At 47.6% G+C, this 26,513-nt stretch overlaps 8 protein-coding genes across 8 annotated transcripts, besides 1 other annotated feature; 2 read left to right on the top strand and 6 right to left on the bottom strand.

The window, feature by feature from the left end:
- Window positions 1-202: 202 nt before the first annotated feature.
- On the bottom strand, window positions 203-1,828 carry UA08_04322 (hypothetical protein; the record flags this gene model as incomplete). The annotated part of the gene is made up of 2 exons (XM_020266632.1): window positions 203-237; window positions 313-1,828. 2 exons carry the CDS (start codon window positions 1,826-1,828, stop codon window positions 203-205), a joined length of 1,551 nt encoding a protein of 516 aa, XP_020120561.1.
- Window positions 1,829-3,783: 1,955 nt separating this feature from the next.
- On the bottom strand, window positions 3,784-5,484 carry UA08_04321 (hypothetical protein; the record flags this gene model as incomplete). Its single annotated transcript, XM_020266631.1, has 1 exon — window positions 3,784-5,484. The coding sequence occupies one exon, from the start codon at window positions 5,482-5,484 to the stop codon at window positions 3,784-3,786; it is 1,701 nt and encodes a 566-aa protein (XP_020120560.1).
- Window positions 5,485-6,775: 1,291 nt separating this feature from the next.
- Window positions 6,776-8,972, bottom strand: UA08_04320 (hypothetical protein; the record flags this gene model as incomplete). Its single annotated transcript, XM_020266630.1, has 3 exons — window positions 6,776-6,795; window positions 6,847-8,847; window positions 8,912-8,972. The coding sequence occupies 3 exons, from the start codon at window positions 8,970-8,972 to the stop codon at window positions 6,776-6,778; spliced, it is 2,082 nt and encodes a 693-aa protein (XP_020120412.1).
- An 830-nt stretch (window positions 8,973-9,802) lies between these two features.
- On the bottom strand, window positions 9,803-11,723 carry UA08_04319 (hypothetical protein; the record flags this gene model as incomplete). Its single annotated transcript, XM_020266628.1, has 5 exons — window positions 9,803-10,495; window positions 10,559-11,360; window positions 11,419-11,491; window positions 11,560-11,590; window positions 11,634-11,723. The coding sequence occupies 5 exons, from the start codon at window positions 11,721-11,723 to the stop codon at window positions 9,803-9,805; spliced, it is 1,689 nt and encodes a 562-aa protein (XP_020120413.1).
- Window positions 11,724-12,178: 455 nt separating this feature from the next.
- Window positions 12,179-14,062: a repeat region (Identified by RepeatMasker using a combination of RepBase library and repeat library created with RepeatScout).
- A 403-nt stretch (window positions 14,063-14,465) lies between these two features.
- Window positions 14,466-15,552, bottom strand: UA08_04318 (60S ribosomal protein L9-B; the record flags this gene model as incomplete). Its single annotated transcript, XM_020266627.1, has 4 exons — window positions 14,466-14,516; window positions 14,618-14,795; window positions 14,871-15,174; window positions 15,507-15,552. The coding sequence occupies 4 exons, from the start codon at window positions 15,550-15,552 to the stop codon at window positions 14,466-14,468; spliced, it is 579 nt and encodes a 192-aa protein (XP_020120406.1).
- A 666-nt stretch (window positions 15,553-16,218) lies between these two features.
- Window positions 16,219-21,496, bottom strand: UA08_04317 (hypothetical protein; the record flags this gene model as incomplete). Its single annotated transcript, XM_020266626.1, has 5 exons — window positions 16,219-16,532; window positions 16,608-17,136; window positions 17,210-17,409; window positions 17,794-18,774; window positions 18,844-21,496. 5 exons carry the CDS (start codon window positions 21,494-21,496, stop codon window positions 16,219-16,221), a joined length of 4,677 nt encoding a protein of 1,558 aa, XP_020120407.1.
- Window positions 21,497-22,005: 509 nt separating this feature from the next.
- Window positions 22,006-23,916, top strand: UA08_04316 (hypothetical protein; the record flags this gene model as incomplete). The annotated part of the gene is made up of 4 exons (XM_020266625.1): window positions 22,006-22,113; window positions 22,166-22,782; window positions 22,842-23,250; window positions 23,311-23,916. 4 exons carry the CDS (start codon window positions 22,006-22,008, stop codon window positions 23,914-23,916), a joined length of 1,740 nt encoding a protein of 579 aa, XP_020120404.1.
- A 381-nt stretch (window positions 23,917-24,297) lies between these two features.
- Window positions 24,298-25,186, top strand: UA08_04315 (Phosphatidyl-N-methylethanolamine N-methyltransferase; the record flags this gene model as incomplete). Its single annotated transcript, XM_020266624.1, has 5 exons — window positions 24,298-24,346; window positions 24,434-24,473; window positions 24,556-24,572; window positions 24,709-25,066; window positions 25,120-25,186. 5 exons carry the CDS (start codon window positions 24,298-24,300, stop codon window positions 25,184-25,186), a joined length of 531 nt encoding a protein of 176 aa, XP_020120405.1.
- Between the last annotated feature and the right edge of the window lie 1,327 nt (window positions 25,187-26,513).

Raw genomic sequence — 26,513 nt, 5'->3', positions numbered from 1 at the left:
TCCTTTACTGGCTTGGAAATCAAACGTGTATAATCAAATTGGAACTAGGAATTGCACCGAGTAGACCAAGCCTGCGTAGACGAAACTCGCCATCGTCTCGGCATGAATATAGTGAGACTTGTCCTCGCCGTCATATACATGTTTGTTCCTCTCTCAAACTTTGTTCCACGCAGGCCAGCAATAACAAGACGAGTCCATTCATTCACAACCCATCTGATGCAGGAGGGCCCTTGTACGCTAGAAAGATTACCAAAAGTCAGCAAATCAAAGTGAATCTTAGGCACGAACAGACAAATGGATACAGGTACTAACTTTTCCGAGCATAAACAGCATACCAAACGGCCGAAATGGCCATAAAACCAACAAACACGACAGCGGCATAATTCATCGAACTCGCCGTCACAGGCAGAGTGGTCGGCATACAGAAAAGGACTAGTTCAAAGGCAATCCACAACAGAGCTACGACGTTGATGATCAGCCCCAGGACAGGGCCACAAGTGAACTTTGCCTTGTTGACTTCCTGGCGTCTGTGAAAGACACTGGCGCCGATGGGGATTGCGTAACTGACGGCCAGCGCGACGACGCCGACTGAGACAAAGGCCGTGAAGGCGCTTGAGCTGCCGAGGTTGATGAGCCCTAGCAGCATTTGGACAATGGTTATTAAGGCGAGAGACCAGACGGGTACGCCTAGTTTTGTGTTGATTTTGGCCCACACCTTTGACAGTGGGACTGCCTCGTCGCGAGCAAAGGCCCATGTTGTTCGTGACGCTGCCGTTGTGATGCTGATAGAGCAGAAGAGCGTGATGGCGAGAACGAGGAAAATCAGTCCCAGTCCACCGCCGGGACTGCCCATGACGATATGGAAGATATACGGCAGGGCTTGTCCAGCTGGTGCATTTATGATGTCTCCCAATGGCGGCAGGGTGACGCAGATGGGGATTATGAAGAACAGGCCTGCGATACCCCCCACTGGGACGCAAAGCGAGATAGCTTGTGGCACTTTCACGACTGCATTTGCGCACTCTTCTGCCATGGAAGCAATCATGCCGACGGCCGAGAAGCAATACGCGGCTGGCAGCAGGCCGATGAAGAACGTGAATCCACCCCAGCCGGACAGCTTGGTATTATAATCGCCCAGAGCGTACGCGGCATCGTGGCGACCTACGTCCGCCTTGACCGACAGCGCAATCATGATGACCAAAATACTGATGGCGGTCCATGCAGCACAGATTGTGTCGACCATGGGCAAGAAGCGATTGCCAAACGTGCAAATGACAAAGGATACCAGGCAGATCGCGTAGAAAATCAGGAGCAGCTGCCAGTCATTCGCGGACCAGGCCGGGTGATACATGCCTATGGTGCCGGACAAGAGCGAGGCGAAACCAAAGTTCACAGACAGGGTAATTGTCCAGTTACCGATAAGCCAGACCCAGCCATTGACGAAGGACAGCACGGTTTTGGCATTTTCAGGCACAATTTGGAAAGACCAGTAGTACGGTCCGGCAGAGGTAGGCCATCGCGATGCCAATTCGGCGAGGGAGAGGGCCACGCACTCGTCAAGCACGCAGACGACAATCCAGCCCACGAAGATGGCCAGGGGACCTCCGCCATAGATGGCGCTCATCAGGGGGCCACCTTCGCCGTATGGAATGGCGGCGATGGCTAGTGTTTGGAACAAGAGCGTGAACAGGGAGCGGTTTCGTGCCATTTCTTGCACGTATCCCAGCTTGTCGAGTCCTTCTTCTTGGCTGTTGCCAGCGCCAATTCCACTGTCGCCATTGTTCTCAGACGGGGTTCCAGGCTCTGCGAATTTTTCTTCCATTGACATTGTTGCTATATGTGAACGAACCGGACTGTAGATCTAGCAGAGATCATCAAGTCCCCACCGACATATGCGATCAAGTCAAGAATCGCTACAACGGGAATATGCGAATATTGTTCCGGGAATGTAGTTATTTAGTAGCGATGACTATTTCACATGAAAAATGGCCCTGTACCTGAAAAGCAAGGGGGGGGGGGGAAAGTGCGGTGACCAGAAATGTACCTGAGATGTATGTATAGGGTAGCCTGAGGTTGGACAGAGCCTAGGTGAAAATCAAGGTGAAGATGTCGCAGGCCAATACGACGGCTATTTATTTAGATGCATGAGCACGATCAGTACCTATCAGTTCTATGTCCCATGAGATATCTGCATCCAATTTAATTGGAAAGGGGGAAATTAGGAGAAGAAGAAGAAGAAAAGAAAAGCCCAGTGATAAAGAAGAACAGCCTTAGTTAGCTAGGTGTATCGGGCAACTTACTATGCATCTGCATAATACTAATTGATTGCGCAGCACTGACCAGTGGGTGATCTCGACTAACAATAGGTACTAGACACATGCATTAAAAGATAAAGACTGCCTGGAAATCAGCCCCCATTGAAAAAAGGTCTATAAATGAAGCTCGGAACAGCATTCTTTGCTCTGATTATTTTGTTTTGCTTTCACCGTCCTCTCCGTGGTCATATATCTAGGTATTCTTTGTGCTTTTTTTCTTCGCTATTTCGCACTATTTGTTTTATTTCCCCTTTCTGACTTATTGACGATCATGGACGATGATTAGAGCAATAATAATAATAATGATAATAATGATAATAATGAAATTGTCCCACTCGCAACAGAGTAGATAATAATCATGATTCTTGATTTCGATTCACTACATACTGCTCAGTAGTCTGGTGCATCCTATGTACGTACTAGATATTCTCCGCACAGGATCTGCAACACCGACGCCGCTGCAAGTACATACGGAATATCAAGCCACAATTAGCGATAATCAGAGCACTGTGCAGTCATTCCAGTCTCTCTCGTCTTGACCGCATTGACATTGGTCCTTGGCACCGAGGAATCTCAATTCACAGACTCGCAAGTACGACATATTCGTCTGTCAGGACATTGGAGTAGATCAGGGTCTAGATAGGTGCCGAGCAGAAGGACTAGACTGGATTGGGTAGTTAGATAGGCCAGCTTAAGCCTTATCACTCTTCTCACTATCTTGATATCTACAAAGTAGTTACTAGAAGTCCAGTTAGGTCTTATGTATCTAGTGCTAATCAACTGGAATGTAATATGATTGCAATGTTCACCGTGAGATAGTATAAGTTGTATTGCATTGCTCCCACTAAGTAATCACCCTGTCAGTGTCAGAGTCACCAGGGGAAAGAATTCCTCAATTCCGAATGTCCGGCCAAGCCAAACGGGACGCTGCAACTGCGCGTATGTACGAATAAGGCAAGTAACGTACCAAGTAGGAAAGTGGAAATAATTGCCGGATCGGGCTTGGCGGTATCTACAGATACGTGATAATACATGATTTACCACGTGTGCGGTACGTGGTTGAGGGGGAATGTGGTAAATTACATGTATCATCACAGGCCGGTCTATGTAGCACATGTACTACTACTATTCTGGTGTGACGATGGGATCGTGCTGGAGCAGATAGTCGTGTACACGGTCATCAAACGAACGTACTACAGTCACCAGGCTACCTCATATAGGCATAAAAATCAATTGAATCATAGCCTCGTCGCAGCGTAGCATGGCATACATAGCAAGCATGTTGAAAAAAAGACATGTAAATGACAAGAAATTCGCCGCTGACTCCATCTCCTCTCCTAGCCAGGAGATATATTGCCCTAATTACAAGTACCGAGTGAAAAAGCAATCCATGGATACGAATAAGAATAAGAACGACATTATTTCATCCCGAAATTGATCCGAAAAGAAGAAGAGAAGAAGAGCAAATCTAGAAAAGGAATGTCTTCTTCGATATAGGTTCAAAACACTCCCACCAAGATTCAGATTCAGATTCAGATTCAGATTCAGATTTAACCTCCGTCTCGCTCAATGAATGTCGCGCCCACACCCCCTGCAGGAAATTCTCCATCACACGCATAGAGCCAAACTGCAAAAATGCCGCTGTGGAGCGCATCGCTCCCAGAACCGCCGTTTGTTGCGTCTTCGTCCGACAATGGGCTCCAATCACGAGTGCAGGGAAGAGCAGACAGTGCGCCAGTTTGCCCTTGAGTCGCGACTCACAGATCGCGCGGAGTCCGAGATTTGTCGCTTGTTGGACTATTTGGTGAGTCGCGTCGAAATGGCGGAATACTCGGTACACGTATATCAGGCCGGCTAGCCGGTAGGCGTTGCAGAATATAGTCCAGGACTGGGCGTTGTCGAAGGCGGAGTCAGTTGAGTACATGGGCGACAAAAGATCGATGGACAGTGGGGAGTCGCTGGAAGTGATGATGAAAGGGAATCCTTCATCCTGCATCAAGGCTAATTGTTGCTGACGGTCCATCGCAGATGAATAACCCTGTAAAGCCATGGACAGGGATTCTAGCTCTTCGCTCCCGACAAAGCTTGCTGCCGCTGCTCCTGTTTCTGGCGTCGTCTCGCGTGCAAGATGACCCAACTGGGCTAGACGAGATAGGATGCGCATGATATCTAAGAATGGGTCCCCATCTGGAAGAAGACCCCACCAAGCATCGCTGCCGGCAAAATGAGCCCAGGCAGTATGTTGGAAGTACTGCTCCTCGCCGGTCAGAAGCGAATAGGTCAGATCCATTGTCGCGAAACAAGACACTATTAGGGCCGGCAGCCCCCGTTTCTGCCGCTGCAGCTGGTGTTGAAGGAGTTTCCATTGACCCAGAATGGCTCGGCCACCACGATAATGAACGTGGGTAGCGGCGCTTTCGTCGTGGGGATCAATTACGCCGTCGAGGATGCACAGAAGAACGTTGACAATAAACAGGTCTAGAGGAACGAAGCGCCGCTGAGCCAGCAACTGCTGGTAAGGGCTCTGAAGCTGCATACGAAAGTTGTGGATTGCTTTCAGACGCGTGGTTCGCTTGGATAGGAATGCATCACGACGACCGGAACAATGAGAGAGTTGTTGATGAGCATTGGCGACTGCAGTGACCGAATAGCGGAGAGCAGGATACTTATATACCGATGCAAGGTCTATCAGCACCGGCTTTGAGGATAGATTGAAGCGGTCCACGACGATACGCTCGAAATAGAGCATCAAGTGCTCGGCTGTCATGAGCGACGATACTCCCAACATGCTCAAAGTACGTTGATTCCCTGATGACGACAATAATAACGACTGGTCTGATTCTCCGTCTCGGCCATCTAAGGTTTCCTCGTCTTTTGTCGGAGATGGCGACACCGTCTGACCATTTAACAATGGTCCTCGATATTCCGTACGCTGTATTTGCTGCTGCTGCGGTTCAGAAATACTGCTCGAAACCGGCATTTTCTGACCGGCAAGACGGCCCCGAGCAGCTACTCCGTTGCACCATCGCAAGCGCAGCTTTCCATATTCGCATGGCTGGTCTTCAGAGACACAGCGCGAACACTGCGGACGCTGCAAGTCGCATATGACGCGGCGATCCTTGCAGGCCCAGCATGAGCCCTCGACAGTCCTCACTCGCTTGGGCGTCATGGAAGTAATAGCAGTGATAGTGCAATGATAATGACAGAACACAGAAAGACGAAGCAGAAGGCATGGGACAAGGCTGTCGATGTCGGCGCGATAAGCCAGCCAGCCCGTCGATCGGATACTATTTATCCTCTGTGTTGATCACTTTGTGGACTTGGATTCTTTCATTTTCCCTTCTCTCATCTTTTTTTTTTTTTCTTTTTTCCCTTTCTCGATCCCCCAGTTCGGATCTTCTCCGTTCTCCTTTGTCGTCCGTCAAACGAATGGTGTTGTGTTTGGTTGACGTACTGAAATTATCGGACCGGGAGCGGGAGAGCTAAGAAAGGCGACTAGCATATATGCCTGTCAGTCTGAGACGGGGAAACACTCTACAGGCACGGTTGCACAAGCTGCTTCTCAGTATATACTGATCCAGTTGCTACTCACTGCTGACCGTACTCCGTGGCAGTTAGGCATGCAGCTTCTTGACTCGGTTAATGGCGTTCTACATAGTATAGTTCATACTGTCAAGCACATGGCCTACAGCTCTATCTATATCCTGGAACTCTTATGCACGTAGCACAAACGGATAATACGTGCAACCGGACGAATTATATCCATCGAGTCATTCAGTCGCCGCGGATTTGTCATGGCACCAATTGCCCACAGGAGGATGCGACATGTCGTGAAGTAGCATCTAATGAATGCCATTCACTCCCTGGTGAAAGAAAGTAGAACAGATATCTTTCCCTTCGGCGAGAAGGAGGTCGAGGGTTGACGGAGGATATTCTTCTCGGTGTTTTTATGGGCTGCATGGCTTTACACCGGTTCTGTTTCCCACACCGATCAGTGTATACGTGTACATAATATCATATTTAACATGTATGTGCACTGTCTATCAGCCCAGCCGTCCGCGCTGAAATATACTCAAACAGGCTTGGGCAAAACTTGAATGAAGATTGCACTGTGTGAATTCTGCCAAAATTCCAAATCGTGCTTCTTTATTGTACAGAATCAAACAGAGCCGAGTCTAGTCAGATGTTATTGACTGTCTGTGTTTGGCAATTCAGTCCAGAGTTGCCTTTTGTTTCCTTCGATATGCTACACATGACCCGAGCAATATAAAGAGCAAGGCCGTGTAGTTATTTATTATGTCAGTATACTGACAAATTACACAGAAAGTAGTTAGTTAAGTACGAGGGTATTGAATGGGTAAACATGAAGGCCAATAAAAGAAGAGGATAATTTGAAATAATGCACACATGCTCTCAGAGACTATCGCATGCTTATCTGCAGATGCATAGGTAAGCTGCGTTTAAGCAACCAGTACCGGAACTGTATTCAATTAGCACCCCTATCCTCTCATACATTCCAGGACACACTTACTGCTCAAACCATAGCCCTCCGCATTGCCATTCCGGTTACCCTGCTCAATCTCAACTCGAATAGCCACGTCCAAGCCTCCGGCCAGCTGGCTGGTGTTGCTGAAGCCATCCGCTGATTTATGCGTCGTTCCAACGCCCTCTTCACCCGCATGCAGCGGCGAATGCCCATCTTTGGGCGTCTGGCTAGGAACTGGAGAGTGTCCGTGCACGCCAGACCCATTTGCAACTGGGGTTTCAATCTCTGTTATGCAGGCATAGTTGCGTGACGGCATGGTCACGTTATTCCATGAAGCGCTCTTTTCCATCCCGCCCGGTTGCTTGTCGAATAAAGGCATCAGTGTCTCATCCGTGTCGGGATCGAGATGATGGATCTTGTTCCTTCGCGCAAGGAGGTTGGCCACAGCCTTCGGAGGTGGTTTATTGGTTATGGCGCTGCTGATAATGTTTGGCATGTACCGGAAGTCGTTTTCAGCTGGGATGTTCAATTTCAAATTCGAATAAAATCGGCCTAGCGCTGCTAGATGGACATCGCCTCCAAGAATCGTGACCCGAACAGAATAGGTCTTGGAGAACTGCTGAAGACGATGAATCAACTCCCGGCGCTCAACTTTATGATGCCGGGCGGTATAATGATCGTCAAGATCATCCAGAAGATCAACCTGGCCGTCAAATTTATTGAAAAGGCCGCCGGCGACACCAAAACGTTTGTTTAGCAGACGAATAGGCGCAATCAACGGAGATGTGATGATATTCTCTAGCCAAGCAAGGCGTGGGTAAGCAATCGGAACCCCGAGGAGCAAAATCAGATGTTTGATCTCTCCATTGGCTTGACTGATCTCCTGCTGCAGGCGCTGAAAGATTAGATCGTAAGTTTCTGGATAATTGACCTGTATGCGCGTGCGTTCCGTACGCGCATCAATCCCCACGAATGCAATCCGTCTGCCTAGACGCATATACAAGCTGCGACTTTTTTCCTCAACATAAGGGCCGGGCAATTTGCCTAAGATCCACATCGGGTCGATATTCTGTTCTTCAAGAACGAATGTGTTTTCTAATTGACGCGGGTCAACGGGACCTTGCGCATCCGTTGTGAAAGTGGACTTTGGGGGCGCAACATGGTGCTGGAATAGACAATAGTATTTGAATGCTACTCCTCCGATACCGCGGAATACTGCGCATTTCATGAAATGATCAGTGTACGATCCGAAGCCGTCGATAATGTCATGGTCGTCCCAGATGTTGATTTGAGGAATATGCCCATTGGCAGTCTTAAAAGGCTCGTGATTATACCACCGCACATAGTTATTGTAGTAATATTCGTCACACTCAGCTCTTAATTGTTCATTGAAATCATGCCCCTGTCTTTTGATGGGATTGGCAATACTCGTCCATGCCTTGAGAGGCCCCTCCACACGCACGCCGTCATTGTAAATTTGGTCACCGCCACCGATCATGACATGGAAAGGGCGCTTCGCATGCACTCGCAGGACATCGTTCCACAACGCGGGGCCAGCCCAACTATCTGTATCCGTACCAACTGAAAAGCCATTGCACGAATGAAACATAATGCGCATAGACTGTTTCCACGAGGGAACGGCAAACTCCCATTCATTTGGGACTGCAGGGCCGCTCATATATCGGAAGCCTGGAATGTTGTACGCCCATTGCGCCTCGTAATCATGCAACGGAAACGAGAATGAAAATCTCCAAAACGCCTTCTTTGGATCTTCATATAGCTTGGTGCCCTGGAAGGTTAATGATTGCGCTTGAGATTCGGGCGAAACGCTATTTGAGTCCTGCGACACGGGCCCAACATGACGTAGGGATAATTGCGGCTGGGTCTGCCCGGGGTTCGTAACGATCAACACGCTGCCGTACCAAGTCGCGGAAGTAGTTTGAACGTCCATGCGGCGATAGTTAAGCAAAGGACCGCATATCACATCCACCGAGCCGCTGGCGCCGGCGGCTGCACCATTACCGTTCACTATAGGGGCTGAATCTTCTGGGCGAGGTCACAATCAGTCAGCCAAGGCATCAATTGTCCAGGGGATTAGTGGCCAGCATACGGGAAACCTGCCCAGCCGGCGACACAAGTTGGCTTGGCACTTGCTCGTTTATATCCGCCATGGATTTAGTATGATGTGAATCCCGTGTTTTTCTCGAGTGTCTTTATTTTTCTTTTTCCTTCGAGGGTCCGGTGCCCAGTTGTTGGGTTCAAGACAACGATGTTGACACGCGCAGGTCAACGGGAATAATATATGACTGGCGCTGAGGAGAGAACCGGATGACAAAATGAGAGAGGGAGAGCGAGTCAGGGAAAAAGACGCTGCATCGACTTAGTCAGTCGCAGCTTCCCCGAATGGAGACACCAAGCAGCCCGGAGTAATGATTCACTGCTCGTTGACGCTGCCAAGCGCCCCTGTGAAAGCCCGCCGGCGAATCGCAAGCGGCCGTGCAGTGGAGAGCCCCATTTAGGCGCAGTGGAGTCGCGCTAAAACGACGCCCAGCCACACGAAGTAATACATCAAATTTCCCTATTGGCAATTGGCCAATCGTCTGCTCACCAGCCACACTAACGAGCCAATGGCACGCGCCCCATAGTTCCGCCCCCTGCCCACACCCACAGTCGGAAATGTTCGGCAGCCGCGGCGTCATGACGTGGCGGTGCAGGCCTGCATCGAACCAGAGTGGCTTAGCATTTTGTTGCTTTTGCTGATGAGCTGATTGTGAGACTCGGCGCCGAGACACACGACGTAGGGATGCGTTCCTTTTGTTGATTTGATATGGCAAGGATAGGTCTGCTTAGCCTGTGCATAATCTGCAAGGAGGACCCCCTCAAATCCCTAGGCAGGCAGTGCATCAAAACTACGTGGTACGCAGTACTCCGCACTCCGCACTCCGTCCTACAATCTGTATATATGCTTTGTTCAACCGGACTTTTTTAATGACGTGATCGTTTATTCGGCTGCTTCATTTCCGACTGATCGTCGTTTTCGCGGAAAACCCTCATTGGCACCACGTCGCTGGGGAACGACCGGTTGCTGACCAACGTCGCTGCGCCGTCGCCGCCGGACCATTTGGTAGCATCTGTCTAGTTCAATCTCAATGGCACACCTCACTCTGAGTGCACTGACGGTCGGCCATACGCCTCTCTCGCCTTTGCGTACCCAGTAGTCCAGACCGGCTTTGGAAGGGGCTTGGAAGAGTTTGAGAAAATCACCTGTAGCCAGGTCGGGAATGAGGGTTAGGCTCGGCCCGGGAATGTTCTCGTCAATGAGGAGCCGTCTCAAGCCCATGGGTAGAAGCCCAAGGTAGTCAAGTTGCTTCAGCCGGTGCCGCACCTCGAGCATAACCAAGCGCATAAGAGGCTGATTGAGACTTTGTTTGCTGCCAAGTCGCTGCCCTGGATGAGTTTCGGGGTACAGGAATGGAACAATATAAGGGCGGGTTTGCGACACTATGAAATGGTTGACGTTGAACAGCTCGGCCAGTCGAGCCAGCGGAGACTCGCGGCCGCTGAGGTTGACCTGCCGCCACGATCGGAATGTGACATCCTGAGTATGAGGCCACGGAATAAGTGCACCTGTTTCGTCTTTACAGTAGAGCGTGCCGGACGACGCGTTCGAAGCCAGTGCAGCAGATCGAATGAGCTGTGATGGACGAGCAAATGATTTTAGTATGACAAAAATTGTCTTTGATAGAGCAAAACTTACCACATTCGGCGCTGTTAGATAATTAAGCAAATTTGGGAATGCGCCTTTCCCCGAAGCCGCCACAGTAATATTCAAAATTCTTTTGGTCTTTGCATACGCCTCCTCAAAGGTCATGTCGCCGACGTATTGTCGTACACATTCTTCCAGAACGGAGGCGTCGAGGAAGTTTCCCTCCAGGAAAACTCGCCGCAGCCACCCAACACTTAGCTTGTTGATTTTTATCCAGTCCGAAAGCTTTTCCTTTCCTTCTTTCTTTCCAACTCCGTCATCAAAAGCACAAAGCTCAATGATATTACTGTCTAGAAAGTCTAGAAGCTCGTCTTCCGTCCGCACACCAACGAGAGCAGCCACCAGAGCTCCCGTGGCAGTGCCAGTGATAATACGAGGCAAAAGACCCCGAAGATGGAGAGCTTTCACCACGCCCAGGTGGCATAGCCCAAAGATAGAACCCCCTTGCAGGACGAGAGAGGTTCTTCCAAACGCCTGTCGAGTATCATGTAGCAACTCCAGTTTGGCTTGGGACGTAAAGCCGCTCACATGTACAGGTATGGTCTGTAAGGATGTAACATACTGCAGAGATAATGCCACGTGCGTGATGTAGTCATCAATTAAGAGCTTCGTGCCCGCATAGGCATGATTGAATAGTTTCATCGACGTGATGTTACCGAGATTTCGAACCAATCCAGAGCGGAGAATGTTAACCAAAGTTAGGATGTCCTCGGTTTCTCGCGCATTTAATATTAATTCCAATCTTTGAAGGATAAGTCTGTAATCATAATGTTTGCTGCTAGGATTTTGGCGCCTGCAAGCGGAGTGTCAGCACTAAACAAAGACAAAAAATTGAGAAACAGGTGTCATACCATAGATCATTGCTAAGTAGCACATCAAGGCGGAAAGCAGCTTCTTCCCATTCCTCAAATGTATCTGCCCTAGCTAAAGAATAGGACAATTGATCATGCGGAGATCTCGATCTCAACCACAGAACCCATCGCTTTGCATACCACATTTACCTGTCAGCATTCGTGTCCGCAACTGTGATTGTAAACGTGCACTCGAATTCGAATCAACAACATACGTGGTTCCAAAACTGCACTACATCGAGAATCATGCCGAAGATGGCAGCTAGAAAGCTCCATATTTTAACAATGACTGTGTCTGTTGGCATTCTGAAGAAAACCAAACTCAGACTCGAATAACAAAGAAGAGAGGATGGAAGTATATCTATACACAATCAGTATTGATATCGACTGCTTTGGCACCACCAGAGAGCCTATTGATCAATGCCCGAGGGATGAAACGAGCTTCTTTCTCCATTCACATCGTCGTCAAGATGGCAGAGACGAGTAAATGAACTTCAGAAGCTAGGGAAGGTGCCAACGAATAGAAATGGAAAAGAAGAGAGTCATCTGTAAGTTGAGCTTATGTGCAATCTGGAGGCTGGCAACTTGGTTTGAATTCCATGTGATCGCCCCGTCGTCCAATGACTGCATCGGGAATGCCAAGCAGCCAATAGGACTTCATCGGTTTTCCCCGCAATAGGGAGTGAGCTAGGCTAGTTTCGGATGAGGGCTTAGGGCTAATTCTTATTGAGAATGAAGCTGTCCATCTTGATGAAATGGTTAACGTAATCCACACCCGAGCGGATCACACCACCGAGCGGATCACTCAGCTCCAAGAAAGCGTCTTGTATAGATTTTAAACCTCAATTTTCAACCCGAAATAATAATTATATACAAAAAATTAATTAGTAATACGATTAGGGCATTGAGGCCTTCTATGCCCGAAAATTCCACACTCACTACATTGAAATTGACGGCGTACACGTGGTTGAGAGGCCGGAAGCTCAGGCTCGGCCGGAGCAGTAGTAGGAGCTTGAGATGCCTCAATTGGCCTATTTATAAGTGCCTGAGCATCCTCTCTAGTAATTCCTTGCTCATGAGATATCTGCTTTTTAGATCGTGTACGCTTTCGCTTCTCTTTCTCATGTGCAGCTCGTAAATCGTGAACTTCCTTCCGTATAATAAGAAGCTCGTTAATACTGGTCTCGTACGCCTTTGACATGCGACTAATTGCTTCATCAATAACTTCAGAGGGGCTCCTTGTACGCCGGCTGATTCGTCGCTTAATCGTACTCAATTGGCGTTTGAATTGGCGTGGATTTTGAGGTGTCTGTAAGCATGATGATTGAGAATCACTAGGTGGATTAGGAGGTGGTGTTGGAGTCTTTAATCGGATAGTAAGTTGACTATAAACTCGATCTGGATCCAATGGAACTAATCCAGTTGCTTTGAAGCCATTCCGAATAGTCTCAGCTTTATATGCCATCGTACGGGCCTCTGGAAAAGCAGTAAGAAAGTCGATTTTATCAATATGATTAAAGCCGAGTCTCATCCGCTGCTCAACAAGCTTTCCATATTGTCGCTTTAGAACTGCAAAACAGCTAACATCGAGAGGCTGTAAGAGATGCGAGGAATGTGGAGGCATGCAGATTGGGATAATCTTATTCTCAGTGCATGTACGATCAAATTCGGCAGTTAAATGGCTTCCATGGCCATCGAGAATTAACATTCGATATTGTCCGATTATCCGGCCATTTGTATGAGGAATAAAGTGATTGATGAGCCAATCCATGCTAATCTGATCTGTTGTCCACCCATTATCACTAATATTGATCTTCCAATCATCTGGAAGGGTCTCAAACCAGCCTTCCTGGGAGTATTTAGTAGCTTTAAAGATCACGTACGAGGGCAAGGCCCAGCCAGTAGAGTTGACTGCCTCAATTGCAGTTACCCATTCTCGATTACCAGGCTGTAGTAGATGTGGACGGCCATATCGATCGCTTCCAGTAATAACCTTTGCGCTCGCGCAGAGGCCCATTGCAAAGCCAGTCTCATCAAAGTTATAGATATCCTCCGATAGGATTCCATACTTGGCTATAGCCTCTCGTACGCGATCAAAATATTCCTCAATTATCTTCGGATCTTCGCATTTAGCACGCTCGTAGTTATATCTTCGTGAAAATCGTGTTTTTAGCTCTGAGCGACGTTTGACTAGGTTATAAACCCAGTTCTCGCCAACTGTTTGATTTCCATGTTGAGAAAGAAGAATATTGGCCATATCTCGTACCATAGAGGGTCGGGGAGGTAATCCTCGCTTATCTAGATCTAATATCCATTTAATAAGCGATTCCTCTTCAAATTGAGTCAATTTATGCCCATTTGCACGTATCTCAGCTTTCATTGGGATACCATTGAGGCGGCGCGAGAGAGTTGTATATGGCACATTATAAGTGCGTGCTGCATGACGAATTGATGATAATTTTCCATTTTTAAAATCGGATATAGCTAATAAGATTCGTCCTTCTTGTTCCTGAGAATTTGATTGATTTTTATTAGGAATTGGTGGCATATTGGCGCGTTGAATATAGAGAGTTGACTCATTTGACGCGCTCGGAGTTGAGTGATCCGCTCGGTGGTGTGATCCGCTCGGGTGTGGATTACGTTAGATCATCAAGACCTCGGCTTAGCTTAGCAGTGCATTTTCAATTGAAGGAACTTGATTAAATTTTGATTTTAGTGTTTGCTCTTTCTTCTTGCACGCCTACTAGTTATGTATCATGGTCGGTGCCCATCGATATGACAGAAAAGAAACAGAAAGGAGGAAAAAAAGAAGATTCGTTCGGTTCCATTTGTATCTTTTTAAATTGAAAATTCCGCGATAGACTCCTTGAATCAGATGCTGTTCTTTTTTTGGTTATAAAAAGAAATTTTGCGAAACCAAAAGAATAGAAGAAAAAAAAGGGCTTTGTTTTTTCTTCTGGTATCTCTCATTTTCCCACTAGAAAAACCCAGCCTGTCTCTCCATACAAACAAGAAAATTACATCATTATCGTCACTGTTTTTCTCCTTTACTCGACAACGATGTTGGTTCGCTCAGACACGTAGAGACCGTCAAGGAACTAAGACGCAAATGTTAGCAACAATGCACCCAAAAAATGGGGAAACCACCCCAAGAAACAAGTTCGATCTGTAGGGCTGGTCGTTTGTTCCTTTTCCTCACCTTTCGGATATCCTTGTTGCGAACTCTGCAGATCTGCTGGATGTCGGCGGCACTTTGGGAGACGTTCTCAAGGGAGTTTCCGGACAATTGAAGCTCATCTTTGACGTTGGGGGAGGTAATAACCTCAACACCAGGCTGGGCGACGATGCGGCGAACGATCTTCTCGCCAAGGAAGTTTCTGTATTATCACATGTAAAATTAGTAAAACCAAGTCCCAAAAATCGTAGTTCTGTGATAATTGCAAAGTTCATACCGGATCTCGACTTCGAAGAGACCAGTCTCGCTGTTCTTCTCAATGTTCACGTTGATGGGAAAGTGAGCGTAGACGTAACGCATCTTGTACAAGAATCCGCGGGTGACACCGATGATCAAGTTGTTAATGAGGGTACGGACGGTTCGGAGAGTAGCAACACCCTTACGAGCACCGTGGTGCAGCTCGATCGCAATGGTGTTCTTGTTGGGGCGGGTGAAGGTCACAGCGATGTGAGAAAGATCCTTCGTAAGCTTGCCTCGGGGTCCCTCGACGGTGACAACCCGCGAGCGAATGTTGACCGTGACTAAACAACAAAAATGAGTTAGTTTGATTGTTTGAAGAGAGTTGAACTCCAAATATGCCCTCTTGAATAATCGTGGTTATGGCAACAAGGCATATGTTCCCCGGATCATCGTCTTGCTCTTTTTTCTCCGCGCTCTTTCAACCACTTTTCCAACCCAAGAACTTAATACAAATATCCTATCCCTGAATATCGCCATGATGTATCGTCCAGAGTTTTCCCACTGCATCTTTCATGAAAATATCTCTCCAGCCTCTCCCCCCCTGCCAGTCATGCCACAAAAAGCGGGCACAAATTGAGAACAACAAAAGTATATAGGAATCGATTGGGCTTACCATTCTCGGGGATTGGCAGCGTCTCCTCGGAGTGAATGTACCGCATTTTGCCTCTCTAAAGATTTGTCGAGATAGGAGAGAGAAAAAGAAGGGAAGAAGTCGCTGAGAAGATGGTCGGCGCGGTCGGTCGTCGAAGTCGCTTCGTCACGAACAAAAATCAAATCCAGTGGAAAGCCGCTTTGCTTAGTGGAGCGAAATTCGACTTGTGCGTCGCTTAGCGCACAATTCCGGTTAGCCCCAAGGTGCAGGTCACGTGATACGTTTGCGACCTCAGCCAATCAATTCCAAAGACCAAAGAAATTACGAAGAAAGTCGAAATATCATTCCTATCATGTCTATTCTGTATTGAAATGCAGATTTGTCTTGTTGATGTTATTAGAATATTTACGTTGTCCTCCTCGAGAACAAGACGGAGGCTAGTATCAGTCAGACACCACTGAGTGAGGCACAAAATCGCCAATTCTACCTAGGTAGGTACCAACCTTGGAAGTCTTGATGATTTATTTCAATTGCTACGCTAGGCACTAGATATCCGGTCAAGATTGTCAAGATCTGATAACTACTCACAAAAGAAGTCCTTCCAAATCGATATTATAACTCAATTAGTACATGAAGCGAATACAGAACGCCACCCATGCAAACAAAATATCCAATCATAACCTATACATGTATACAGACATTGAGCACATATATTGAACCCCGTCTGTATCTCTTACTCCTGTTCCGGTTTAGGCAAGTGCTTGATCTCCATGACGCTCTTGCCTGCGGTTGACTTGATTTTCGAGATGAGGGCATCTTCCTTGTCAAGAGCTGCAATGTCGTCGCCTCCTCCGATACTGAGTCCATTTATCATGACGTTTGGCACTGTGCGACGACCCGTAATTGTGCCTAGGAGTCTCTGCAGATGAGGTCCGAGCGGATGTTGATCCAATTCAACAATATATGGAGCTGGCACAATGGAGTATTGGCTAAGAATATGTTTTGCTTTCTTGCTGAAGGGACAGTACGATTTAGAGAATACGATGACTAGACAATGTGATTAGCTTTTCTTTTCCTTCTCTCAATGCAAATGAGGCGAATAAAAAAGATGGTTAAACATACTCGGGGATCGTTTCAAGATCGAATCAAGCTCTTCGCTAGCCTCTTGTTCCTTCTTAGCCTCCTCCTCTTTTCTAGCTTGCTCTTCTTTTCTAGCCTGCTCCTCTTGCTCCTCCTGGCTCAGGGTGTCGTGTTCATGCTCGCTTACGCTAGCACTTACACTTTCGTCTTTAGTAGTTTCCGAATTTTCCAGTTTCTCCTCAGTGACATGAACGTGGACTTTATCTTCTTCCTTCGGCTTCGGGATTGACATTTTGGTTTGTCCATCTGCGGATGTTCCGTCGTAGTCATTATTATTCACAACCTTGTTCGAACCAAAGGCAGCAATTTTCTCTTGCTTGTCATTGTTCAAGTTGCTTTGTTTTCGTGCCCCGCCGCCATTACTATTGTTATCAAGATCAAGTCTCTGGATATGAGATCGGTCCTTTGCTGCTGCATCATTTTTCTTCGCGGTTTCGGCGTGAGCATTATTCATAGCAGTCACGGTGGATTTATAAAAGGGACGGTTTTGTATCCCTCCGCCAGAATCTGTCTGTAAATGTAAAACAAAGATTAGCTGTCAAAGTCTGGAAATTCAGCTTGTCTGCCAGTGGTCATCGACATACCGTGAAATAAGCGAGAGTAAGCAGAATAGCAACGACAGTGACTACATAGAGCCTCAAGCGGCGTTGCGACCTCATCCTGCTCAAGGAGCTGTGCGAAAGTCTGAGAGAAATCTGCTGGTGCAAGACGCTAGGGGGCTTCTGATAAGGTGGTCTGCGATGACCGAGAAAGAGACAGAGATAAATAGCACGGCAAGGTCCGGCTAGTTGCACAATAGAGTTGTCAATGAAAGGAAAGAAATAAACGAGTGAATAGAAGGAACGAGATTTACAGTCTCAGAGGGTTGGAAGAAGAAAGATCATTTGCGATCTCGCGTTCGTCGTTGATGCGACTCTGATAAATTAATAACTAGGACTAGTGGGCCAATCGGGTGAGGCGTGGTTAGGCCTCTGGGTCTAGGCTTGTCGGGGACCCACGCCTGCAAACGACGACTGCCATTCGTCCATCCCTCTCTACTTTGTATTATTGCTTCTCTATTCTAGTACAATAATATTCATCACCCTTATGAATTAGACTCCATACACGAGTTTAACTATTCAGCCCTGGCTTGCTGTGTGCAGCCGAGCGCGTGCACCGTCTGACCCACCGAACAAAACCAGGACCAATTCATCCAGGATGGTGAAGATCAGATGAGTATTCAATCGCGGATTATTGAGAATATCGAATATTTTCCGGGCTGCTGCTTGGGCGTTGGCTCTGCCGACAACATTGCCCGCCAAGTCAGGAACGAGAGCTGCCAGCATGAAGCTGGCTTCGTTTCGTGATTTGGACTTCTGTGATGGCGTGCGGAGTACAAATTTTTTCAACACGCCGCCAGGCCACAAAGTGTCCTTTGCGATAGATATGTACCGGAGCAAGGACTCATCTTGCACAAGCGATTTAGCACTATCGCGGACTTTCCGCTCTATAGTTCCACCAAGTAGCTGATGGAGAACCACCACAACCGCGCGGCCACGAAGCCAGTTGTTCCCGCGATTCAGCTCAAATGCCTCTAAGAAGAGATCGCAGATGGGTTTAATAAATGGCTCCAGTTCGCGGTTTTCAAATGCGTTCAGTTCAGCTTCCGCCTCTGCCGCGGTCATAGAGTCTTCCGTAGCGAGTGCTGGCTCTGGGCCTGTGAGTTGGTTCGTAGCAGCGGAGATAAGATTCTGACCGGCAGTAGAAAGTTGGTCCAGCATTGTAATATTGCCCAAAAAGTCATCCATGCCATCAGCTACTGAATTGTATATTCGACTTACAATATCTTTGGTCTCGCTCTCAGAGGCCATTGCCCCATGAGGTAGAAGAGCTTGTTGCGACAGAAAAGCCCGCAAATCTCGGCTCCGACATACTTCAGGTAATAGGAGTAACTGTTGTAAGTATGCTTCTAGTGCAGCACGTCTCTTTTGAAGGAAGTCTTTCTGTAACTTCATCATCATGCGCCTGCGGGGGAACTCTAGCTGCCGTACAGACGGGTACCGTATGCGCAAGTTTTGGTGAAGCTCGTGAAACTCGCTATATCGGCGTGGCACAGCCCAGGATGCTGCAGGCATCTGTTCTCCAGCCTTTCGACGCACCTCGATTACATCTGATAGCATCAACTGTAAGCATAATCTATAATCCAATATGTTATTAGCACAGGGCGTAAATTACATACAAATTGCGAATTCCCCTCCGTCCTCATCCTTGCCAACCATGATAGACTGAATATGGACCGTGGACCGACCATAAAGACTGTTGTCACTCTCCTGGATGACGTATTGCTGCTTTTGCATTTCCTTGCGGCGAATCTCCCGCTGGATACTTGCTTTAGACTTGCCTAGGATTCGCAGCTCTGCCGTGTTATTCGTGAGCTCAGCCTTTCGTGTTAACGTATCTAAAACCGACTCCTGCGCGGCTAATTTCTCAATGTCCTCAGTGAGTGCAACAATGGCCTCTGCGAGGCCCAGATCGCCCGGAGCCGCCTGATGAATCTCGTCTGCGGGGTCTTTGTCGTCCCCTTCTGGATCAGCGTACTCGTCCTCAATAAACTTCTTCTCATCGGGAAACAATTCATCTTCGAACACACCCGTTCGCAACAAAGAGGGCTCGATCAATCCGAGAGAGGAGATGCTTGGCTTAGTTTTTTCGATCTGCCGTGCTTCAGTTCTAACAATATCTAAGGAGCTTCGTGCCGAGCTCTGTTCATTTTCAGGAAATAAGGATGACGAGGAAACAGCACTAGTCATCTTCGACTCGTTTGATTTCCTCTTAGTGGGTTGGTCTATGATAATGTCATTGAGCGCTTGCTCCATATTCTCAATAACTCTGGTATTCTTTGCATCGGTGTCTTCGTTGTAAGAGCCAACGCTGAAACTGTGCGATAGAGGATCAGTATCATAGTCGTCATCGAACAGTGGCGCCGATCTCTCTGAATCTAAAGATTGTCTGGGTGAAGATCCGTTATCGTCGAATAATTTGCCATTGCCTTGCACATCGTTAAAAACAGCAGCTCTGCGAAGGTCTTTGGTGTTGTGCATAATAGGCTGGGACTGGGTTCGGCTCATAAGTGGTGGGAGCGGTCGTCTTTCGACCTGCTCGGGCGCAGGAGTTGAAGAACGGAGCGGGACTTCTGGTCCAGCCGACGCCATTGACGCCTCATCCGATGCAAGGTATTTGTAGAAAAGATCCGACTCTCTGAATTTGGGGTAATAAGTATTTTCCATCTCCTCCAAAACGGTTGATTGGGTCATCAATATGGCGGTCCGGGCTCTCCGGTACTGTTCAGGAGTTGCCCTTTTGCCAGCCTTCAAAAAGACCTTTACAAGCTCCCGACATTCCTGCGGTACATTCAACTCGGGTTTTGAGAGATATGTTTCGTTAATAAGCACCATATCATTCACATCAGCGGACGTCCAGACCGATGAAGAGATGGAAGTCTCGTCACCAAAGTCATCTTCTAAAGGATTGCGAAACCCATCCACCACTATCCAGAACTGCACAAGGGACATTCTATGCTGGCGATCCATGAATTCCATAAAATATGACAAGCCAGAGGCGTTGTGCATCAAATCCACCAATAAAACATCTTTGTTGTTTGGCACGCTGTCTCGTCTGTAATCAGGTTTCGATGGTATGGGCCGGCGAATGCTACCACTGGCTGCCAGCTTTGCGACTTTCTGATCCAAAACCCGCTTTCCTGTCTCAAGGCGCCTGATATAAACCTGGTCTTGGCCTTCAACCATGCTCTCTCGCTTCAATTGACTTGCAACCTGAGCACGAAACTGCCTGGCATCGGAAAGATTATTACAACGCCTGATAGCCCTGACAAAACGCTCGAACGCTCGTTCGGAGTCGTTTGGTGAAATTCGGGGGAAGGAAGGAGACCCTTTCGGTTTAGATGCCCCCGACGCATGCTTGTCAAGAGCCGCTCGGAGTTTCCGTACTGTCTTTCTGTCGTTCAATGCAGTCTGGCCATAAGTCTCCAGCAATTGGTTCCAGGTATCTGGGTCGGAAAGAGCCGAAATGACAGGAAGAAGCACAGAACATGCTACGATCTCTCTTATGAGAACAGAGACCGCGCGACTTGTTAGTAGACTTTCGGGCAGGAGTCGTGGGAGCAGCCCCATTACGAGCTTGCGAACATAATCTTGCTGTATAACCTTCTGATCCGAAAGAGAAACCGCTACAGCTGGATGAAGCCTCCCCTCGCGGTATTTACTGGCAATTGCAAGTCCCAATTCTTCGGATTCTGTCACACTCCGAGCCAAATTCCGGCCTCGAACAGCCCTTTCAGCGCGATCGAAATCCTTAATATGGGCTGTCAAAATTGGCACGATGCGGGACACAACGAGAGACGTCACATCTTCGCCCAAGAGTCTGTCACGAATATTTTCAAGAGCTATGCGCAGGGCCTTGTCTATCTCATGAACGAACGTGAGATTTTTGGTTATGTTCCCATACCATGATTGAATAAAATCTCGTGAGGCTAGTTGGAGGAGCTCATCAAGAGCCTCCGACACCACGAATGACTGCGGATATAAGGATCTCGGTTCATAATTGGTAGATTTCCGGTAAACTTCCACATCTCTCGACCAGTTATCGGGCGTTAGAAAGCGCAAGTTCGGGGCAGCTGAGCGCTTATCGGTATCGTCGATGTCCGTCCTGACCGTCAATATAATTACGCTGATAACGCAAAGCCAGGCTACTAGAGCGCCAGCAATGAAAGCATACCCAAGATACCGCGCGAAGGGGAGCCAGTTGACAAGTAAGCCCCAGGAAACAAAACCTCCGAAGCCAGCGAGGAGAACATGCTGCCGGGTGAGGGCCATTGTCCTCTCAACAACGAGCAGGCGCCAGAAGACCCATGGCGGGTTTCTTGGAAGTGTCCAAGAGTTGCGTCGAATGCGATGGCGCTTCGGGTTGTCCTCCGTTCATGGCAGCCGCGCCAGGACCCGCAATCCCGTGACCTCGAATTACGTCGTGGCACGTGCCATGACATATCTACCCATTAGGGACTAGCGCGTTGAACCCTTATTAATCAAAAGGATTTCTAAGCCCTCAATGCTTCGCTCATGATCCACGGTTTCTGATTGGCTACTTCAATTACAAACTCGCAAATTAATCATCAATCAACAGATCACTAAACACAATGTGAAAATTCGTCATAAGCATTGTTTCCATGGTTGCTTACATGGATTGGAAAGCGATAGAGCGCGGGGAATATCCTTGCAAGATGTATATATACTTGGTACCTGGGAACGGGCTTCCTGTCCACCTCATTTCATATCGAACACAGCATCAAAGCTTGTAGCAAAGCATAAAAGAAAAGTTCAAAGCAATGGATTTAATCCGTGACTCCACCTTTGGTCAGCTAGTGCGCTTGGCTACTGGGAACAAAGTATTCAAATATCCCGAGGAAAAGGAAGGATTTAGCTGGGCAGCACTGGTCCGTACATCTGAATACTCAAAAAGCGTACATTTCACTAACTATATCATAGGATGCCTTGCAAGCACAAGAGAAACAGAGTCACTTTCAAAATGAAGGCATTGACCAACCTCTCGAGAAAGTTGCCGAGTCAGAGGAAGACAGCGATGGTGATACGGTCCAACTCACACGTTCGTTCACACGGCCTTACACCCAGGAACGCTTCGATGTTGAGCAGGCCATCGCCATAGAGAAGACTAAGAGTATAGCACTCGCCCCTACCAAGACGTCTGATGGCACCATTCTCGTAGACTGGTACACGACCGACGACCCGGCGAATCCGCAGAACTGGTCGCTCGGAAAGAAATGGATCGTCATGGTCCAGATGTGTTTGTATACCATGGGCGTCTACGGTGCAAGCAGCATGTACGTCGCGGGTGAGCAAGGTGTCATGCAACGTTTCAACGTCGGACCCACGGCCTCGTCGCTGGGCCTGGCCATCTACGTTATTGGATATGGTGTTGGCCCCCTCCTTTGGGCGCCATTGAGCGAGATCCCTGCCATTGGACGGAATTGGATCTATACACCGACCTTTTTTTTATTCGTGATCCTCTCGATCGTTACTGCTGTTGTGAATAATTTTGCTGGTCTTCTTGTCCTCCGTTTCTTGACGGGATTCTTTGGTTCACCGTAAGTGTCATTCAGTTGTAGATCTAAAATCGTTATACGGAAACTGACTATGGATATAGATGCCTAGCCAACGGAGGTGCTTCGATCGGTGACATCTTTGGATTCATCGAGCTTCCTATTTACCTCGCCTCTTGGACCGTCGGAGCCTTCAATGGCCCTGCCATCGGTCCCGTTATCTCAGGTTTTGCCATCCAGGCCAAAGGCTGGCGGTGGGGCCTTTGGGAAGTTGTTTGGCTATGTGGCCCGATTTTTGCGGTCTTCTTTTTCTTCTATCCAGAGACATCTGCTGATAATATCCTTCAACGCCGTGCCGCTCGTCTTCGAAAACTCACTGGAGCCACTAACATCAAATCTCAATCCGAGATCAACCAGGCTCAGATGAATGCCAAGGAGGTTGCCTTTGATGCCCTGATCAAGCCTATTGAGATTATGCTACGTGACCCGGCCATTGCATTCACAAACGCCTATGTAAGTTCAGTGGCTGACCCGCCGGCAGTAAATCGTGGTAGACTAACAAACAGACTACAGACAGCTTTGACCTATGGAATCTACTACTCTTTCTTCGAAGCCTTCCCACTCGTATATCCAGTCATATACAACTTCAATCTCGGTGAAGTGGGCTTAGTCTTCCTTTCCATCTCTGTCGCCTGCTTTATCGCCGTCACCGTCTTCATTCTCTATCAAGTCTACTACCTCATTCCAGACATCAAGAAAAATGGCCTCCGCGCCCCAGAGCATCGCCTCGTACCCGCTCTTCTGGGCGTCATAATCCTGCCTGCGGGTTTCTTCATGTTTGGTTGGACAGCTCGCTACGGTGTCCCGTGGATCGTGTCAGTGATCGGCGTCGGTATCGTTGTGCTGGGAAACTTCTTTATCTTTCAGAGCGTCTTCATCTATCTGCCTCTCTCATACCCGAAATACGCGGCCTCGCTGTTCGCCGCCAATGATCTTGCTAGATCCATGTTTGCGGCTGGATGTGTCCTGTTCGCACGACCTATGTTCCTCAATCTCGGCATTGGTGGTGGAGTCAGTCTGCTTGCCGGCTTGAGTTGCCTGGGTATCTTTGGCATGTTCTATCTTCAGAGGTATGGCGCTTGGCTGAGGAGCAAGAGTACTTTTGCCGTCTCCTCTTAAGGTTAATTGGGTTCACGATTACGCATGATGGGGTATGATCTATTGAAATGGGAATTTCAACTACTAGAATATAATGTTTAATCATTTTATGTGATAATACTAGCGACAGAAAATAGGATTTGCATATTATCATTTGGAACAAGACGAAGGATTCCAGATTACTTGTTTCGTAATTTGATAAGAGATTAGGGTTAGGCTAAGCTCGATTAATCCACTCAGTTTGTTGGGAACGGGGACCCGCAAACCCGTGACCTCCCGGCCTGCACGTCATAGCGTCGAAGCATGTGAAAACGCTCGCTCAATTTCAATTTTACAAATAAACAAGCCCGTCCCCCTCTTGAAACGGTGCATTCGCTGCTTGTGCTTCCATTGCCTCTGAAAATGGCCTCGGTTACAGACTATATAGATCTGTCTCAGCCAAGTCTGCAGGGTATGTTCTTCATAATATTAACTTAGTGTGGCCATTCGGATTGCTTCCGAGCGAAGGATTCTGGCGCTGATTTATTTATGCCTATAGTCTCTGCATTGGCTATTGCTTTCAACCCGATTTTCTGGAAGTAAGTTTATTATTCTTCAGCATATTATTGCATACTGCATGATATTGTCAGCTGGTGGCTAATCAATTACTTTTCGCTGCAGCATTGTTGCGAGACAGGGTATGCGACTACTGCCTTGTATATCGAAGAATGGATTGAACTAACGCCGAGTATATTATACGAGCAGAATACAAAAATCATTTCCTCACCCGCATCTTCGGCAGTCCATACTATGGCTGCTACTTCCTGGCCGTAGTGATCTTCTCCCTGGGCATTTTCCGTGACCATCTCTACCTCCAAGCACTGGAAGACCAGCCGTTCTACGAACCCGTGCATCAACCTTATATCGCCTATGCTTTATTTGCCTCCGGAAATGTCCTCGTTATTTCTAGTATGTGGGCTCTTGGTGTCACCGGAACTTATCTGGGAGACTATTTCGGCATCCTGATGGATGCCCCCGTTACCGGATTCCCGTTCAACGTCACTGGCTCTCCCATGTATTGGGGCAGCACACTTAGCTTCCTGGGTACTTCTTTGTATTATGGAAAGGCTGCGGGTCTGCTTTTGACTCTTGAAGTGTTTATTCTTTACTGGTTTGCCTTGAGATGGGAGGAGTGAGTTTCCTTTCCCTTGGTCTGATTCCTGGTGTGACTAACCTGTGGTGTAGCCCGTTCACCGCTGAAATATATGCCAAGCGTGAGCGCGAGAGGGCAAAGAGCTCTAAGAGCTCTTAAGGTATGAGCGCTCTGGGAGTTGGTAGAGATACCTACTTCGGCGGTGAACATCAGGTGTTATACCTTATATTGACAGACGAGAGCGAGGGAGTCTATCGTCATTGAAGATTGAATCACAGGTAGGCAGACAATAAAGACTGTCTATTTTTATGAAAAAGAGGGAATAAGAAGGAGAGGAATAGAGGCTTGATTTCTTTTGCATATTTCATAAATCAACAACCACACACTCAATCCTTAACACTGGAGGAGAAATTCTAGGCTTATTTAGCAGCTTCTTAAATTAGCTACAATTTTAATATACAGGAGTATACAAACTTATTTGGGACTGCCTGGTTGTTTGAGTATGTTGGAATTTTCACAGAGTGATTATTTCCGGAGATATGCTGTTCTAAGCTATAGTAATATTAAATGTATGCTATGCAGCTAACTGTACATGGTGAATGGTCGGGAAATAAAACTACCACTCCGAAGAATTCGTAAAGGCTTCCAAGCAAAATTCATGTAACTATCCGCCCTATTGGCATCAATGTTCCGCTATCAGCTACCTCGGCTTAATGGGCCCAGGTCAGGCTTGGTGATGTCTAGTAGGAGTTCTATCTCACAACTCACTACCTCCAGGGCCATCCTAGAAGAGGATCAGCATCCCCAATATGACCCAAGGAAATACTATCCTGCTTATAGGAGCTCCTTGCCAATACCACTCTCTTTGACAGCATAGTTCGCAGAAGCAATAACTACAGTCGAGAGGCACATTTAGCTCAAATGATACGGCTTCTTGGTCCACCACCTCTACAGCTATTGAGTAGAGCCAATAAAACTACATACTCTAAGTTTTTTTCTGATCAAGGTATGGTATGGTTTCAGCAGCAGCAGCGATGCATCAGGTCCTAATTTTTTGAATCTGTCTATTAGGCGAATTTAAGCATCAACATTTAATCCCCTTAGAGGATTCCACATTCTACAGTCTGACCCTATTTCTATAAGGAGAGGACAAACGACTCTTTATCCAGTTTGTCAGGAGAATGCTCCGGTGGGAACCCGAGCTGCGGCCTACGGCGGCGGAACTCTACAACGGCCCGTGGTTGAATTTTAAACCGTGACGATACTCATTGCAAAGTTAAGTGGAAAATGCAGCAGAAGTGAAAGATAACAGTACAGCCCTTTTATAGTCGGGGCGATGAGCGTACAGATGCTATTATAGAAAGAACGTTGACTACTGGACAGTACTTGACATTGATACTTGAATTAATTCGATAACCAGAACAGCTATGTTAACGAAGCTGGACATGTACTATTTACATACTCTACCTTATATGCCTTGTGTAAA

Source organism: Talaromyces atroroseus (genome assembly GCF_001907595.1).
Source record: "Talaromyces atroroseus strain IBT 11181 chromosome Unknown scaffold_4, whole genome shotgun sequence".
NCBI lineage: Eukaryota > Fungi > Ascomycota > Eurotiomycetes > Eurotiales > Trichocomaceae > Talaromyces > Talaromyces atroroseus.
This window is presented reverse-complemented; position numbering and strand designations above follow the sequence as displayed.